The sequence below is a fragment of the Vanacampus margaritifer genome, chromosome 2, assembly GCF_051991255.1.
Source record: "Vanacampus margaritifer isolate UIUO_Vmar chromosome 2, RoL_Vmar_1.0, whole genome shotgun sequence".
Classification (NCBI taxonomy): domain Eukaryota; kingdom Metazoa; phylum Chordata; class Actinopteri; order Syngnathiformes; family Syngnathidae; genus Vanacampus; species Vanacampus margaritifer.
Window position 1 is genome coordinate 28,559,426 of NC_135433.1, and position 13,959 is coordinate 28,573,384.

Below are 13,959 nucleotides of genomic sequence, written 5' to 3' on the forward strand. Positions count from 1 at the left end.
AACAAGAATAATTACATTTTTTGAAGTGTTAAATCTTTTTTAAAATTTTGAACTCTTTGAACTAATTTTTCAATTTCATTTCATTCCAGTTGTATTTATTTATTTAATTCACATTTACATTTATTTGAATTTTTAATTGTATACATTTTCTTCACTGCTTGACAATTTTTGTATAAATTGTAATTACAATAAAAATACTAGGGCTGTCAAAACTAAAGCGTTAACTCCGGATATTAATTTCAATTCTTTAAAGCATTTTATTAAAAATTAACTCCGTTTTATTTACTTCCCGTTATGACCTATAACCTGATGTGAGTATGATGACCTATAAATAGTTTTACTTTTAAGTTTTACTTGATATTTGTTGGAGTAATTGCTAGAGATGGGAAAATGAAGCCTCATGAAGCCTCATGAAGCACTTTTACTATTTTTTTTACTCCTCTAGATGGTGCTCTTGGTTCAAATATAAAGGCTAGTGCAATGAAAATGTATTACATTTCCACTGCCTTTTTAAACCAATAGTGCCATCTACAGGAGTCAAAAAATATCACAAGTGCTTCATGAGGCTTCATTTTCCCATCACTAGTAATTGCAAGTAATTTGTGCACTTTACAAAGCCAATGCCAAATTCAAATGAGTTGTACGTCTTTGGCGTATCATCTCAGAGTAAAATACCCTGCTCGAGTTCCCTCCAGCAGGCCTGCAAATCAACCCTTCGGCAGTCTGCTGCTTGTGGGCACAACTAAATCTGGAAACAAGAAGTTCTTGAGAATTGTTTCTATGAGAAAAAAATATCAATTTTGATCGTTTTATTTAACAGTTGTATTCTACAGGAGAATTATTCTTATTCAAGGATCAAAGAAAGCTATTAAAACAGTCTTTGATTTGAAATACAATATACTTTCTATTTGATGATTTTACATTAATTCCAGTATTTCACTCAAATAAATATGTTACAACAAACTTTGAAGAAAAAAAGTAGAGGTAGAAAAATGTTTCGTGATTAGTTTGAACTTTTAAAAATGTAATCGCTTGACAGCACTAAAAAAAAAAAAAGTTAACTAAAAGAATAAAGTAGGTAATATACTTGTTATACTAGGCGTTTTGAATCTATTTGTGTCATTTATAAATTTTGTGTTTGTATCTAGAATAAAACAACTACTTTTTTTGCTCATAAACTGAGTTGTTTTTTTAGAACACTTCTGTTGGTTAGTTGTTGTCTATGTGTATCTGCAGGCTGTCAAAAGAGGGCGCTATTGTACTGCAAAAAAATGGTTGGAATACGTAGTGTCATCATGCTGACGGTTCTTTTGGACGACCTGCACCTTGTTTGTCTGTTTTTATGTAAACTTTTCATCATTAAATGGGGAATTGAGGAGCAAAATTAATTCGTTTGTTCAATTGAGGTAAACATAAGTATTTTTTTCATAAGGTTATGTTACCATCCATTTCAAGTTGTTTCCTGTGGTCAACTGAATATTCGACGTGACGCTAAATTATTATTATTACATTATTAGGCAGGTAGAAGTCATATCTCAATAAATTGGAGCAACATTTCCTACACAATGACTATTGCAACCAATGGCGCTCCGACTTTCATTACACCTAATCAACGCGTATTCTTCCCCTCGCCAACATTTTTGTCGTTACCGTTTATTTGTTGTTTTCGTGCTGGTCCACTTTATGTTGGTAAGCACCCATGATGATTCTGTTAGACGACTATTTCTGGTCAAAATGCTAACAAATGTATAAACATGTTTAAGAGTATCGTCGCAGTAGATATGTTAAGCTAGACAAAGGGAGTACGTGATCGTCTCTTCTTTCACATTTATTTATTTACTTACATCTGTGATGGTTGCCTGTGTTAACATTCCCAGTCAGTCGCTTCTATTAACTGTACCAACAAAAATATAAATAAACTCAATCAGTCCAAATAAATAACGTAAAAGTGCAAAGCTTCTTGGGTCCTTGTTCCAAAACATGTCACTGTGAGAAAGAAAAAAAAGGGAGAAAAAAGAATCAACAAAAAAAACAAAACAATAAGCTAATCGTCACAATCAGCCTATACAGTTTTTGATCCTATTATAACATTCCAACATTTCTTTGCACACAAGTCACACATGACAGCTTTAAACTGTTATGTGTGGGCATAATGCTTGCATATCAGCAGCACTTTTAAAGTCTAAATCAGGTGTGGAGACCTAAAATCAAATAAAACCCAAGTAGAACTGTTATTAAAAAAACAACAACACAAACTATAACGTAAATCCTCAGAAATTATATAATACCTTTTGAACCACGCTTTCTCAAATGGTATGTATGGCCTTCGGAGGACTTGATTGGCCCCTGATAGGAAATAGGTTCCCCACGTCTGGTTTAAACAAAAAAGGTTTTTTTATTTTAATACTGTCAATATTTCAAGTAATTGAGCCGGAGGGGAAAAACTTATCAAAAGAATCAGTGCTAACTGACTAAAGCATAGTAGCATTTGCATAGAAACTTGGTACCATGTTAAATCCACATGAAGCACCATGCAGGACAGTTTGAAAGCAAAGTGCACGCACAACATTCCAGGATGAGGACTGATACAATCACATGGCGGACGTGTCCCTGACAAGTCTGTTCTCGTGCAGGTCTTCTTTGGTTTTCTGGATGCAGGTGAAGATCTCCTTGAAGAGGACTTTGTACTCGGGCTCTTCCGACACTGTCGAGGGCTCTTTGGCCGAGCCGGAGAGGCGGCGGGGTCTGGGACGAATGCTCACGGACGGACTGCAGGACGTCTGGACGGACCTGTGAGTGAGCCCCGCGGTTGTCTGCTGACACCTCTGAAGCAGCTCGTCATATTTAACCTGAAAAACATGCATGTATTATACTGGCCAATTTTTAAGGTACACCTGCTCAATCTAATCATGATCAAATCAGGGTTGGGGGGGTTACTTTTAAAATGTAATCCGTTACAGTTACAAGCTTTCTGCTAAAAAATGTAGTTAGTAACGTAATCCAAGTACCATAATATTAAAGTAATGTAACTGGATTACTTTTGGATTACTCCAATATTGAGTATGCTCATGAAGACGAAATAAAAACACATATCACCACAATTTATATTCTATACAATGTGCCCCTGCAGCCTACAAATAGCAAAAATCCTTGTGTAATTAAAAAGCATGTAGGCTATTGGTTGATTGATTGATTGAAGGCCATATGCTGTTTTCGAACTGTCACTGAAAGCAACCACACCTTGATCGATAGATAGAAAGATAGTCAGCCAATGAAGATGGTGATGCGTGACATCAACTGCACAATGAACTTTTATTCCAGTCACAAGTTTAGCCGTGTATATGTTGTGCATGATGTTTAAATTGTGAATTGGTGGGAGGAAGATTTGTTTGGAAAGTGTAACTCACATTACGGTTGTAGGCTAGCGGGTTAGCTAGCAAGAAGCTACAGCGCGTAGCATGCCGCTGGACTCTTAGCTCAGACTTTTGCTCCGAGTAAGTTCCAGTGAATACCGGTCGCTATTTCCTCCTTCCGTCCGTGAAGCTTTTTCAAACTGCCCGCATGCGGAAGACACGACTAGTCAGTTCGTTCGTTCCCACCTCCCCGACATGTAGCAACGGTCCCACTCACGCGGGCGTGCATCCTTCCCGTGTCCTTCTCTCTCTCTCGCCCTCTTTCACACTCTCTCTCATCGTAGAAATTGTAATCCTCGAAGTAATCCCCATTTTTAATAAATGTACCTGTAATCTGATTACATGTTTTTTCCTGTAACTGTAATGGAATACAGTAAAAAAAGAAGAAGAAGAAATTGTAATCTGATTACGTAAAGGCGGACATGTATTCCGTTACTCCCCAAGCCTGGACCAAATGAAGCTACTCAACTCACTCCAATGTAGTACATTGGTACCATGATGGCAGCAAAGTAGCACTTGTATTGCTTTGGCCTCAGCAACAAAATAAATAAATAACAGAATATAGACAGTAAACTATAATATATGTTGTTCTTAGCAGTTATAGTTAAAGTGTTGAAATTATTCGGATGACTAAATCATTCTCAAGAAGAATTTGAAGGACTTTATCTACTGTAGGTCAGGAAATGTGACAATTTTCTCACATTCACACTTTTTAGTTGATGATCAAAATTCATATTGAAAATCTTTGCCGTCCACAGATGTGGAGGTCTTTGGGCCCCCAAATGAGCAAACATGCCCCTGGCACAAACCTGCAGCGCGTTGTACTGTGCGTCCACCTCATTGAGCAGCAAGATGCCCCTCTGCTTCACCACTTGCGCTCGCCTCACGCACATCTTGTCATGATCATCCGATGCGTTCACAGTGCCGTTGAATGCCTGCCGCTGAAGTTCTTTCTTCTGGTCCTCGGTGGGCTCCTCAGCCAACTCCTCTGACTCAACTTGACCCTCTTGGAGCTTATCTTCTGAGGTGAAGAACACCGCGTCAGGAAGAAGTAGTTGGTCTGGCTTCCTGTTTTGGGTAGGATCAGAAAAGAACATAAAAATTTGCATCCTAATTTGTTTGTGGTTCCTTAATTGGCTTTTTTTTTAAGTTGTAACTAGGGTTAGGGCTAGAATAACATTTGAATAATCAATTAATCGACTATTTAATTTAAAAAAAATTGTAATGAATAAAATGACTTTTTTTTAGTCTCTTAAAGCTACTGAACGCAGTAAATTCTATTTCAAATCGCTACTGCCACCTGTTGATTAAAAATCTAACTGCACACACTCTTCTTCACGTACACAATGCGCACATAATGTCACTTCCGCAGACAGAGGGCGGAAAATTCGAACCCCAATCCAGTCTGCAAACTATTGGCCAGAGGCTTGAACATAGTACCCATTGTGACCAGCTAAAGTGCTTATCTACTAATTACGGTAGAAGATGTTTCAGTTATAAATGATCAAATAAAAAGGTTATTGTAAATATATGTTTAAAGATATTAATTACAGACCGAACATTTGAGTGTTTTACATTACACGGTCTTTTAGTAATTGTTAACAGAGAAAAATCTGCCAAAAAAAAGATTTTTTTTCTTTTTTCTTTAAAGGGGAGATGTTCGAATGTCATTAATGGAGGACTAAAACAAAACAAAAATGAAGGAATTAATACATGAATGAATAAAACAGAAAATAAAAATGAATATAACAAATATAATACAAAAAATAATAATAATAATATAAATGAAAATAAAAACAACTAAAATAAATAAATACAAGTAAAAATGAATACAAAAACAAGAAACAAGATTTAAAAATAGGACTACACCCTCATTTGAATAACATTTCCTGTAGAGGCCACTAGGGGTCAGAGGTGTTTGTGTATGTGGGTGTGTCACAAAAGGTAGAGTGATTACTTACCAAATGTCACCTGTGTTCCTCAAAATGTTTGCGTGTTGGTACAGGGAGAGAGGAGGCAGGGTGCTGTTATTTTCTGTTAACCGCTAGATTTTACCACCATATTGTCCCACTCTGCAGGTTTATCTTTAGTAATTGTACATGGAAAGTATACATTATTGAAAGAGTCAAATAAACACCTACAAACTGCAGTGAAGGCCTCAAGTTTCCATCTTGGAATCAGCGTGTCGGACGGAGCCCTGTCTTCCTATCTCAGTGACTACATTTGGTTTGGATAGTCACAACATTTCCATCTGCATTTCATCCTGACTTGTCTGCAGCATGAAATAAATACCGATGAGAGAAAGTGTTTTATTTATTGATTGATAGTTAATTCTATTTATATATAAATTTTTCCGTTTCAACTTTTATTTTAAATGTTTTAATCTTTTTGGTACTCATTTTTACTTGAATTTATTTATATTGTTGTTTTGATTTTCATTTATATTAATTTTATTTTATTTTTGGATTATGCATCTTCATATTTTTTTATTCATTTTTAATTATATCTATGCATTTTATTAATATTATTTTGGTAGTTTTGGTCATATTAGTCATATGTTGTAACGTGTTAATGTGTACAAAACCAATTCCCATTTTTAATTGTTTACAACTGCCTGTTGTTGACACTTGTGCAGTTTGGGAGTCTGTGCATGCTTGTTGTTTCATGCGTTCCGTCAACGTGAACACAACAGATGTTGCTCGAAATGTAAATCCTGTTGTCATGAAATGGGCATTATGCACCTGGACATGCGGTCGGCGCGCCACACGAGCCTCAGCTGCTCCACTCGGGCCTCCAGCTCCGTCTGCCTAGCCCGGCAGCCCGCTAGCACGTGGAGCCGGCGCTCCAGGCCTCGCTTGTCGTCAGCTGTCAGCTCGCTCTCGCGCTCCGCCGCCTCCCGACGGCTCTTCTCCGCTGCTAACTGACCCTGAAGAGTGTGTACAGAGCGAAGAAGGATCTCGTGTTCCTCTCCTGGGTCTTGGCGTCTGTCTCGATCGTACACGAACCCCTGCGGTGGCCGCACTCCCTCTATTTGTCGCCTCTTGTTGAGTACACACCTGTGCCGTGACAAAGTAGAGGTGGGTGCGTGTGGAACGCATTCAACGCCATAAACTAGGGTTCACTGCACCTGTCCTGGTGCAAGTCATAGAGCTCTTGAAGACAGGAAACGCTCTGTGCGCCAAGGTTGCGTCGCTGCTCTTGTTTGTTCCGCTCTGATTGGGCAGACATGAGTGCCTCCAGCTGCTTCTGCAGACCCTCCACGTGCGTTTCAAGCCCATCTATGAACTCGGTTAGACTGCAAAGTGACAGAGAGAATCAACGATGACTAGTGCTCCAAAACTATTTTTCATTTCACTGACGAATAAAAATCAGCATATTGTGGAGATGAAAGAGAGGCACAATTCGCCACAACCTCCTCGTCTCATTATTTACAGCAGAGGTGTCAAAAATACGGCTTGTGGGCCAAAACTGGCCCGTCAGGCCATCCAATCTCCAATTAACTGCTGTTGCTGATTTTTTCCACTAGAGGGCGCACTGATGACCACTTTAACTCAATCACTGCCATTATTGGCTATAGACGTCAAAAATTCATTTGAACAATTTTTATTAGTTTCACATTTTTTCCACTTTTGTTGTCAAGAGTATGAAAACCTAGAAAAAAAATTGTATTGTACATTTAGAACAAATATACAATTTGTGATTAATCGTGAGTTACCTATTGAAGTCATGCGATTAATTACAATAAAAACATTTAATCGTCTGACGCCCCTAATTTTTAATAATCTTTTATTTTTTTATTTTTTTTAATTAGCGGCATCAGGCGATTCACATTTTTAATTGTAATTAATCAAATGACTTCACTAGTTAACTCAAGATTAATCACGTATTTTATATCTGTTCTAAATGTACAATACATTTTTTTCCTAGGTTTTCATACTCTTGTTAACAAAAGTGGAAAAAAATGCAAAACTGATAGAAATAGTGCAAATGAATTTTTGACGTTTATAGCCGTCAATGGCAGTGAATGAGTTAATAGAGATGGCAGAAATGGAACATTGAAATGAGCCTTTGTGCGCATTTTCATCGACGGGTGCGAGGCTGCGAGTGTGTAGTGTCTGTCTGTGTCCGAAACATTTCAGATAGCCGAGACGCGCGGTTGGGGGGCGCAGGGGTGGGGGTGCGAGTGTTGGAAGGCGGCCAGGAGTGGCCGGAAATGGCGCTGATGTGTAAAACCCAGATGTCCGTGGCATCTACCCCATTAGAGAAGAAAAAGAATGACCTGCGAAAACATGACACCCGTAGCGGGAATTGAACCTGGGTTACCTAGATAACGGACCTTTTTCCTCAGCCCATTGTGCGGGTGCATTACCACTAAACCAACTGCTGCGTTCAAAGCGTTCAAGAGGATGTTGACATTTTATTAAGATATTTTAATATAGTGCAATGGTCGGATTTTATTTAATTCTAGAAAAGACACTTGCTGAAACAATGTGACGTTTGGAGGCGTAATGGAACGCGAAAGGCAACTGTCACGTGGCATCCTGATTCTCAGACTGAGATTTAGGAACGCGATTCGGATCACAAGTTGCGCCTGGGTTTGGTACGTACCAAAACGCAGTTTTGATTTTGCCATCACTACACTTTAATGACATTCTGAAATTTGATGATTACTCTGGATTTGATGCAAAAACTGTGTGCTCATTTTGGGGAAATTTCAGGTTTCTCTGCAATAAGATAATAATACATTTTAAAAAAGGAAATATTTTTTGACCTGTCGGTATTTATAGCTTATTAGACTACAGACATAATGGTCCAGCCCACTTGAGATCAAATATGGAGTGAAAGCGTAAAGTGGGTTTGCGACCCCTGATTTACAGCATCTCCACAACTGGTGACCCCGACGTGATATTGTCAGAACACGACAGTTTGGGAATGCATGGAAATATAATGATTATGGAGTAGGGACTAATTGAATGATTCACTCACTAATCACCTCAAAATAATTATTTTTATATTGGGATCGAGTGAGCTTTTTAGTCAATTACTATATATAGGCCACTATTTAACTTTATAAGACTGTGGTAGCCTCACCTGTCGATCTTGTTCTGGGCCAGGCGGTCGTCGTGCACTAGTTTCTTGTTGGCCCGCTCCAGATCCCGGGTGGACAAGTCGAGCTGTTCGTAAACTTTGGCGTGTTGCTCGTTCATGTGACGCAACAGCTCCACCTGCTTAGCAAGATACTGGTGAACAAAGGCAAAACATTTAATAGTTGGATTCTGTTGAGGTGACACCTCACACTCAGAAACTGTTATTTTTCTAATGCGGAAGTAAAACGCCCGGTTCAGTAAAACCCCGCCTCTGCCTCCCCGTGTGGTTGCCACGCCCCCAAGGAGCGCTGTGTGGCCACGCAAGACCCGCCAACCGTTGTAGTACAACCATGTCTTCTTTACATGTGGAAATTGGATGGATGTTTAATTCTTCAATAAACGTTTGAAGCAAGACGGCTCGTTGCCGCAAGAAATCATAGTTGGAGGAGGAGGGGAGAAGAGGGAAGAAAGAAAGAAAAGAAGGTAAGAAAAAGACAACCCTGACCTGCTGCTTAGAGGGCGAGCGCGCTAACCACTACACCATTGGCTCAGTTAGGTTCAACAGCGCAAAAGGTTTTACGTGTAGTTTACACAAGTGTCGGCCAGAACCCTTTCTGGGATTTTAAGACATTTTATTGCACTTTGGCATTGCAAATGTGAAGGATAATTGATTGTTTTGAATTCATTTGGACAGAATGTTTACTGATAAAGGCTACTTTTGTCACTATCCCATGGAGGTCTCAGAGAAAGTGGGCGTGTGTTTAGTCCGCAGAGGCGGTGCGGGGGTGGGACCGCACGCAATGACATCAAACCGTGCCAACAGCTCGTTTTCTCAGGTTGGGAGGGGCTGGTGCTGGGAGAGCAGAATAACCTAGAATTTCTCATACAGGGGCGAATGGAGGAATTAGCATTTTAACATGGCTAAAAGCTCCAAAAAGTTGATTTTTTTTTCGTTGCTGTCCTTTTAAGTAGGAGTGTTCGAAAGACACATAACAATGAACGATAAGAAATCCTAGACAGAAAAATTAAGGCTCTTATTCTTTGAGCCACCACATCCAGCAACTTGTAGTCCTGTCATTTTTTTTAGACCAAAGGTGTCAAACTCCGATCCTTGAGGGCTGCAGTCCTGCAGGTTTTGGAGGTTTCCCTCTTCCAACACAAGCTGATTCCAATCAGCAGGATCGTGATCAGGCTTACGCAGAGCTTGCTGATCAGCTGATTATACATCAGCTGTGTTGGAGAACGGAAACATCCAAAACCTGCAGGGACTGCGGCCCTCCATGACTGGAGTTTGACACCTATGCTTTAGACTTTGTGGATATGTCAGACTAAATTGTTTGTCTCTATACAGTGCAACCTCCAAACTTGACCACAAATTGTACAATTTGAAACGGACCAAAATATTGGGGGAAATATTCCGGCAACGAACGTCGGGACGGGCCTTAGGCGCCGGCTTCGTTCCTCAAACAAATCTCGTACAAACAGAAGCATTTCAAGATTTACGTTTGTCCAAAAGAAGACGCTGAGGACGTTTAACGGCTGTAATGTATATGCCAAGTCTGGCGTGGCGCTGTAGCGCAGCCACAGGGAGTTAACGGAAATCGTAGAAGAAGAATCTGCGAAGAAGACAAACACTTTTTTTTTTTTTACTTTATTGCAATCTACAGAACAAACATGGTTTTGCATGTATCAAAACAACATGAAAAAGACGAACACAGGAGAAGTGACAATGGCGGCTGATTCAAGTACAACACCGCTTCTCAAATATGGGAATAAAGAAGTAATATATTTTGCGCAAAACGACTACGACACGGCTATCCGCCATTGTTGACAGACGGTTCGCGCGCAGTCACGCGAGAATTGGCGCATACGTCCTCAATCTGCGACAACGCGTCGTCATCGAGCTGCGACCATTACGTCATCACTGGGGGAGTATCCTGCATATGGTGTCCAGACGGACGCGCATATTGAAATCTTTCCACTTTGGAGCCCGGTTTCAAAAGTGATCGGTTTCAAGCTCCGAAACCGCACCGTCATGTGGACGAACGGCTTAAACGGTAAGAAACTTGTGAGGATACATTGAAACTGGTTTTCATGTGGACGGGGCCTTAGATGTTTCCCTTCTCCAACACACCTGCTTCAAATGAATCAGGATCATTATCATTGTCATACAGCTTGCTGATGAGCGTATCATTTGAATCAGGTGTGCTGCAGGAGGGAAACATCTAAAATATGCAATACTAGGGCCCTCGTGGAGTAGAGTTTGTCACCTACTCAATAAACTAAGTTAATGCAGTTTTTATTTACTTCATGTGGCGGCGCATAACCTCTGCTCAACATGTGTAGTCAAACTTAGAGGAGTGACTGGCGCGGACGCTGCACAAACTCAAACTATAGGTGGCTTTACTTTCAATTTTACTTGCTTGTTGGAGAAACCTAAAGCAATAAGCACACATCGCACGGCCAAATTCAAATAGCATATATATCTTTGCCGTATCATCTCAGGAGCAAAATCCTCCTGCTCGAGTTATGTCCACGGTGCCCTGATCATTTTGTTCAACAGTTGTAGTTTACAGGAGAAGAATTATATTCAAGGATTAAATAAAGCTACTCGAACAGTCCTTGAAGCAAAATATACTTTCCATTTGATTATTTTACACTGATTCTGTTACAAGCTTCATAGTAAATACAAGTACAAAATGCAATTGATTGTGATTAATTATGGATAATTGTTGAGATGTTTTAATCACTTGACAGTACAAATAATAATTGGATATAAAATGATGGAACTATAGCGCTCCCTCCAGCGGAATCTCCACCAGCTGCTACTTCTTGACCTCCACCAGCTGCTACTTCTTGACCCCTTGTTTATTGCAAGAGATGTTTCAGTCCAACACACATAAGATGGAAATCTGCAGTATATACAGACTAGGTTTTTTTCTTTTTATATTGTTTTTTCACCTTTCACACTCTTTAAACATGTTTACACACTGTAAACATATTTGAACACACAAAAGGAGGCTAACATACAGCAACGACTGTAAATTGGGTGTAGTGCCTATGTGCATGCGTCTTTAGTTGGTGGGTGCTGGTTTGTTTAAGTAAGACACATCTGTGAGTCAGCGTCTGAGTGTCTGGGTGGATTTTGTTTATGGCCTTTTAAGAGTCAGTGGGCCAAAAATAGAGAAATTAATAATTAGTTCGCCGAAAGTGTAAGTCAGGAATGTGCTAAACCGACTGGTGAGCGCGTTCCAGTGCCTAATTAGCTAAATGAACGATCTGCACTGTGCCCACAACTCAACGACTCAGACTCAGATTAGCTTTTACTCATTCCTATTACAGAAACAGAGACACCTCGCTTACAAAGAACATCTCTTTTGCAGCCTCATTCCTAAAATCACATGCTGCTAAACGGAACAAAAACAGCAGTGAAGAAAACGTGTCAACACCACTGCTGATTTGCTCACCCACTGTGTGTGTGTGTGTGTGTGTGTGTGTGTGTGTGTGTGTGGTCTTGTTTTTGTCACATAGTGGGGTCAACATTTCAAGATTTTACAGAGTTGTGGGGCCCACCAGTCCATGTGGGGCCATTTTGCTGGGCCCCACAAGTTTAGACCTCTTTTTGATGGTCAAGACTTGGTTTTAGAGTTTAGGTTTGAATTGGGTTATGGTTGAGGTTAGGGTAAGGAATGGGGGTAGGCAATCATTTTTGATGGTTGGGGTTAGGGGAAGGGGCTAGGAAATGCATTATGTCAATGAGATGGCCCCACAAAGATAGTGAAACAAACTTGTGTGTGTGTGTGCGCGTGCCTATCTCACCTCTATTTCCAGCAGCTGCTCTTGGTTGGTGGAGTACATCTGCTGCAGCGCTTGCTCCAACTCGCGGTTGCGGTCCAGGAGGGTTTTGCCGAGCTTGGCGGCCAAATGGAGATCTGGTCCAAACACGGGAAAACACACTTGAACCCGTCAAAACGTAGCACAACAACAACTACAGACAGAAGGCGTCTACACGCATCCTGTTGCCGCACACGGATGAATCAGAGGAATGTGAGCCATGCGAGGCCACTTCCTTTGCCGCTGAGATGCTTTTCTACATCATCATCTAGTTTGGGAAAATTCATCATATATCTTCTGTTTTATCCTTTAAGGTCAGGGATGGGCAAACTTTGCGCTCAAGGGCCAATGGATTTTTTTTTTTTTTTAGCACTAATCATATAAGTGAAATAAGTAAAAACCCATTTTATCAAGAAGAAATAGCACTTAGTGTCTGCTCGCAATTCACTGCGCAACATCTTAGCCTTTTCGCATAACGTACTGTACACTTTGAGAGCTACATTGCATTGTGGGATGGCTCCAATGTGATTTGTAAATACTGTTGTTGTTATTACAAAACTATGTATGGTAGATTTCGACAAACACAATCCTCATACTAAGCTATTATTTCTTTCTTAAAACTACTATGTTCAGGCTTACTAAGAACACAAGTAAGCACAGTAACACATACTTCTATTATTTAAAATAAATCAAAGATCTAATAGGTTAAGTGGCTAAAACTTAAAAAATACAGTACATTCAAAATTGCTAAATCAATGCAACAAGAACCATATGATTCATAATAATGTAAACACTCGGTGGATTAAAGAACAGATTAGGCCGTATGACCCCCGAGTCATACTTGTCCTGAACCCTGCTCTACACAGAAATGTGCCTGCTTAGTACCTTCAATCTGTACACTGGTCAGGTCACCTAGATACAACTAATACAATATAAATTCTCCATGAGGATGAGATTGTTCAGAATATAGTGTGGTATATAATCATAAAAATAAGCATTTCTTAAAAGTGCAACATAGTTTCACAACGGGGATATACAGTCTACTCTACTACTGTTTTGTGCCACTCGTATTAGTTAAATAAGGTAACCAAAATATTCCAAACACCTCTCACTATGATGCAGCACTAACTACAACCACAATAAAGCATTTAATGTTGTGACATTTGTCTTTGTTAGCGTTCTTCGTCATTACAAAAAAAAAGTATTTAAGTAAATACATTTGGGTAAACACCGAGTTCTAGCCTGCAGCCGCTCTTACCGTGCTCAAGGTCCCGTTGAGCGCACCACGCATCTTCATTTTTGTCAAAATCCTCCTCCAGAATCCCTTCAGTTAGCATTTTCACGAGCGAACACCGCAGCACCTGGCGAGAAACAGAGCCCCCTCAAGTGTTGTTCGTCTTCGAGTTGTTCTGAAGTTGGCAGCTGCTCTCTGGCTCGCTAGTCGCTCCCGCCCTGTTGCCTCACTACATCGCAACCACATCCGCCCCTTGTGTTGACTACAGCCACGTGGCAAGCTGTTAATACATACCAACAGTCGCCAGGTGGCACGCGATAGAAAATAATTTCGAAATATTTTAATGACAACATCTCTCTGAGACTGAAACATTTTCTCAGAGCATATAAAA

The 13,959-nt window shown here is 40.0% G+C and overlaps 1 protein-coding gene and 1 long non-coding RNA gene across 2 annotated transcripts; one reads left to right on the plus strand and one right to left on the minus strand.

Annotated features, from left to right (window-relative positions):
• The first annotated feature begins 1,264 nt into the window (after positions 1 to 1,264).
• Positions 1,265 to 4,320, plus strand: LOC144043146 (uncharacterized). The gene is made up of 3 exons (XR_013291050.1): positions 1,265 to 1,406; positions 2,634 to 2,792; positions 4,172 to 4,320. It is a non-coding gene; the product is annotated as an uncharacterized LOC144043146 (long non-coding RNA).
• Positions 1,816 to 13,805, minus strand: cdr2a (cerebellar degeneration-related protein 2a). Its single transcript, XM_077556397.1, has 7 exons — positions 13,593 to 13,805; positions 12,320 to 12,432; positions 8,505 to 8,653; positions 6,541 to 6,708; positions 6,155 to 6,469; positions 4,223 to 4,481; positions 1,816 to 2,849 (listed from the first exon to the last, which is right to left on the minus strand). Exons 1-7 carry the CDS (start codon positions 13,669 to 13,671, stop codon positions 2,592 to 2,594), a joined length of 1,341 nt encoding a protein of 446 aa, XP_077412523.1. The 5' UTR covers positions 13,672 to 13,805; the 3' UTR covers positions 1,816 to 2,591.
• Between the last annotated feature and the right edge of the window lie 154 nt (positions 13,806 to 13,959).

Bases quoted from the DNA above. Each gene is read 5' to 3' on its own strand.
- cdr2a (XM_077556397.1), bottom strand. From the start codon at position 13,671: ATGCTAACTGAAGGGATTCTGGAGGAGGATTTTGACAAAAATGAAGAT. The intron at 12,433-13,592 runs GTAAGAGCGGCT...TGTTTGGACCAG, and splicing joins TCAACGGGACCTTGAGCACG to ATCTCCATTTGGCCGCCAAG. The intron at 8,654-12,319 runs GTGAGATAGGCA...TTTGTTCACCAG, and splicing joins AGCAGCTGCTGGAAATAGAG to TATCTTGCTAAGCAGGTGGA.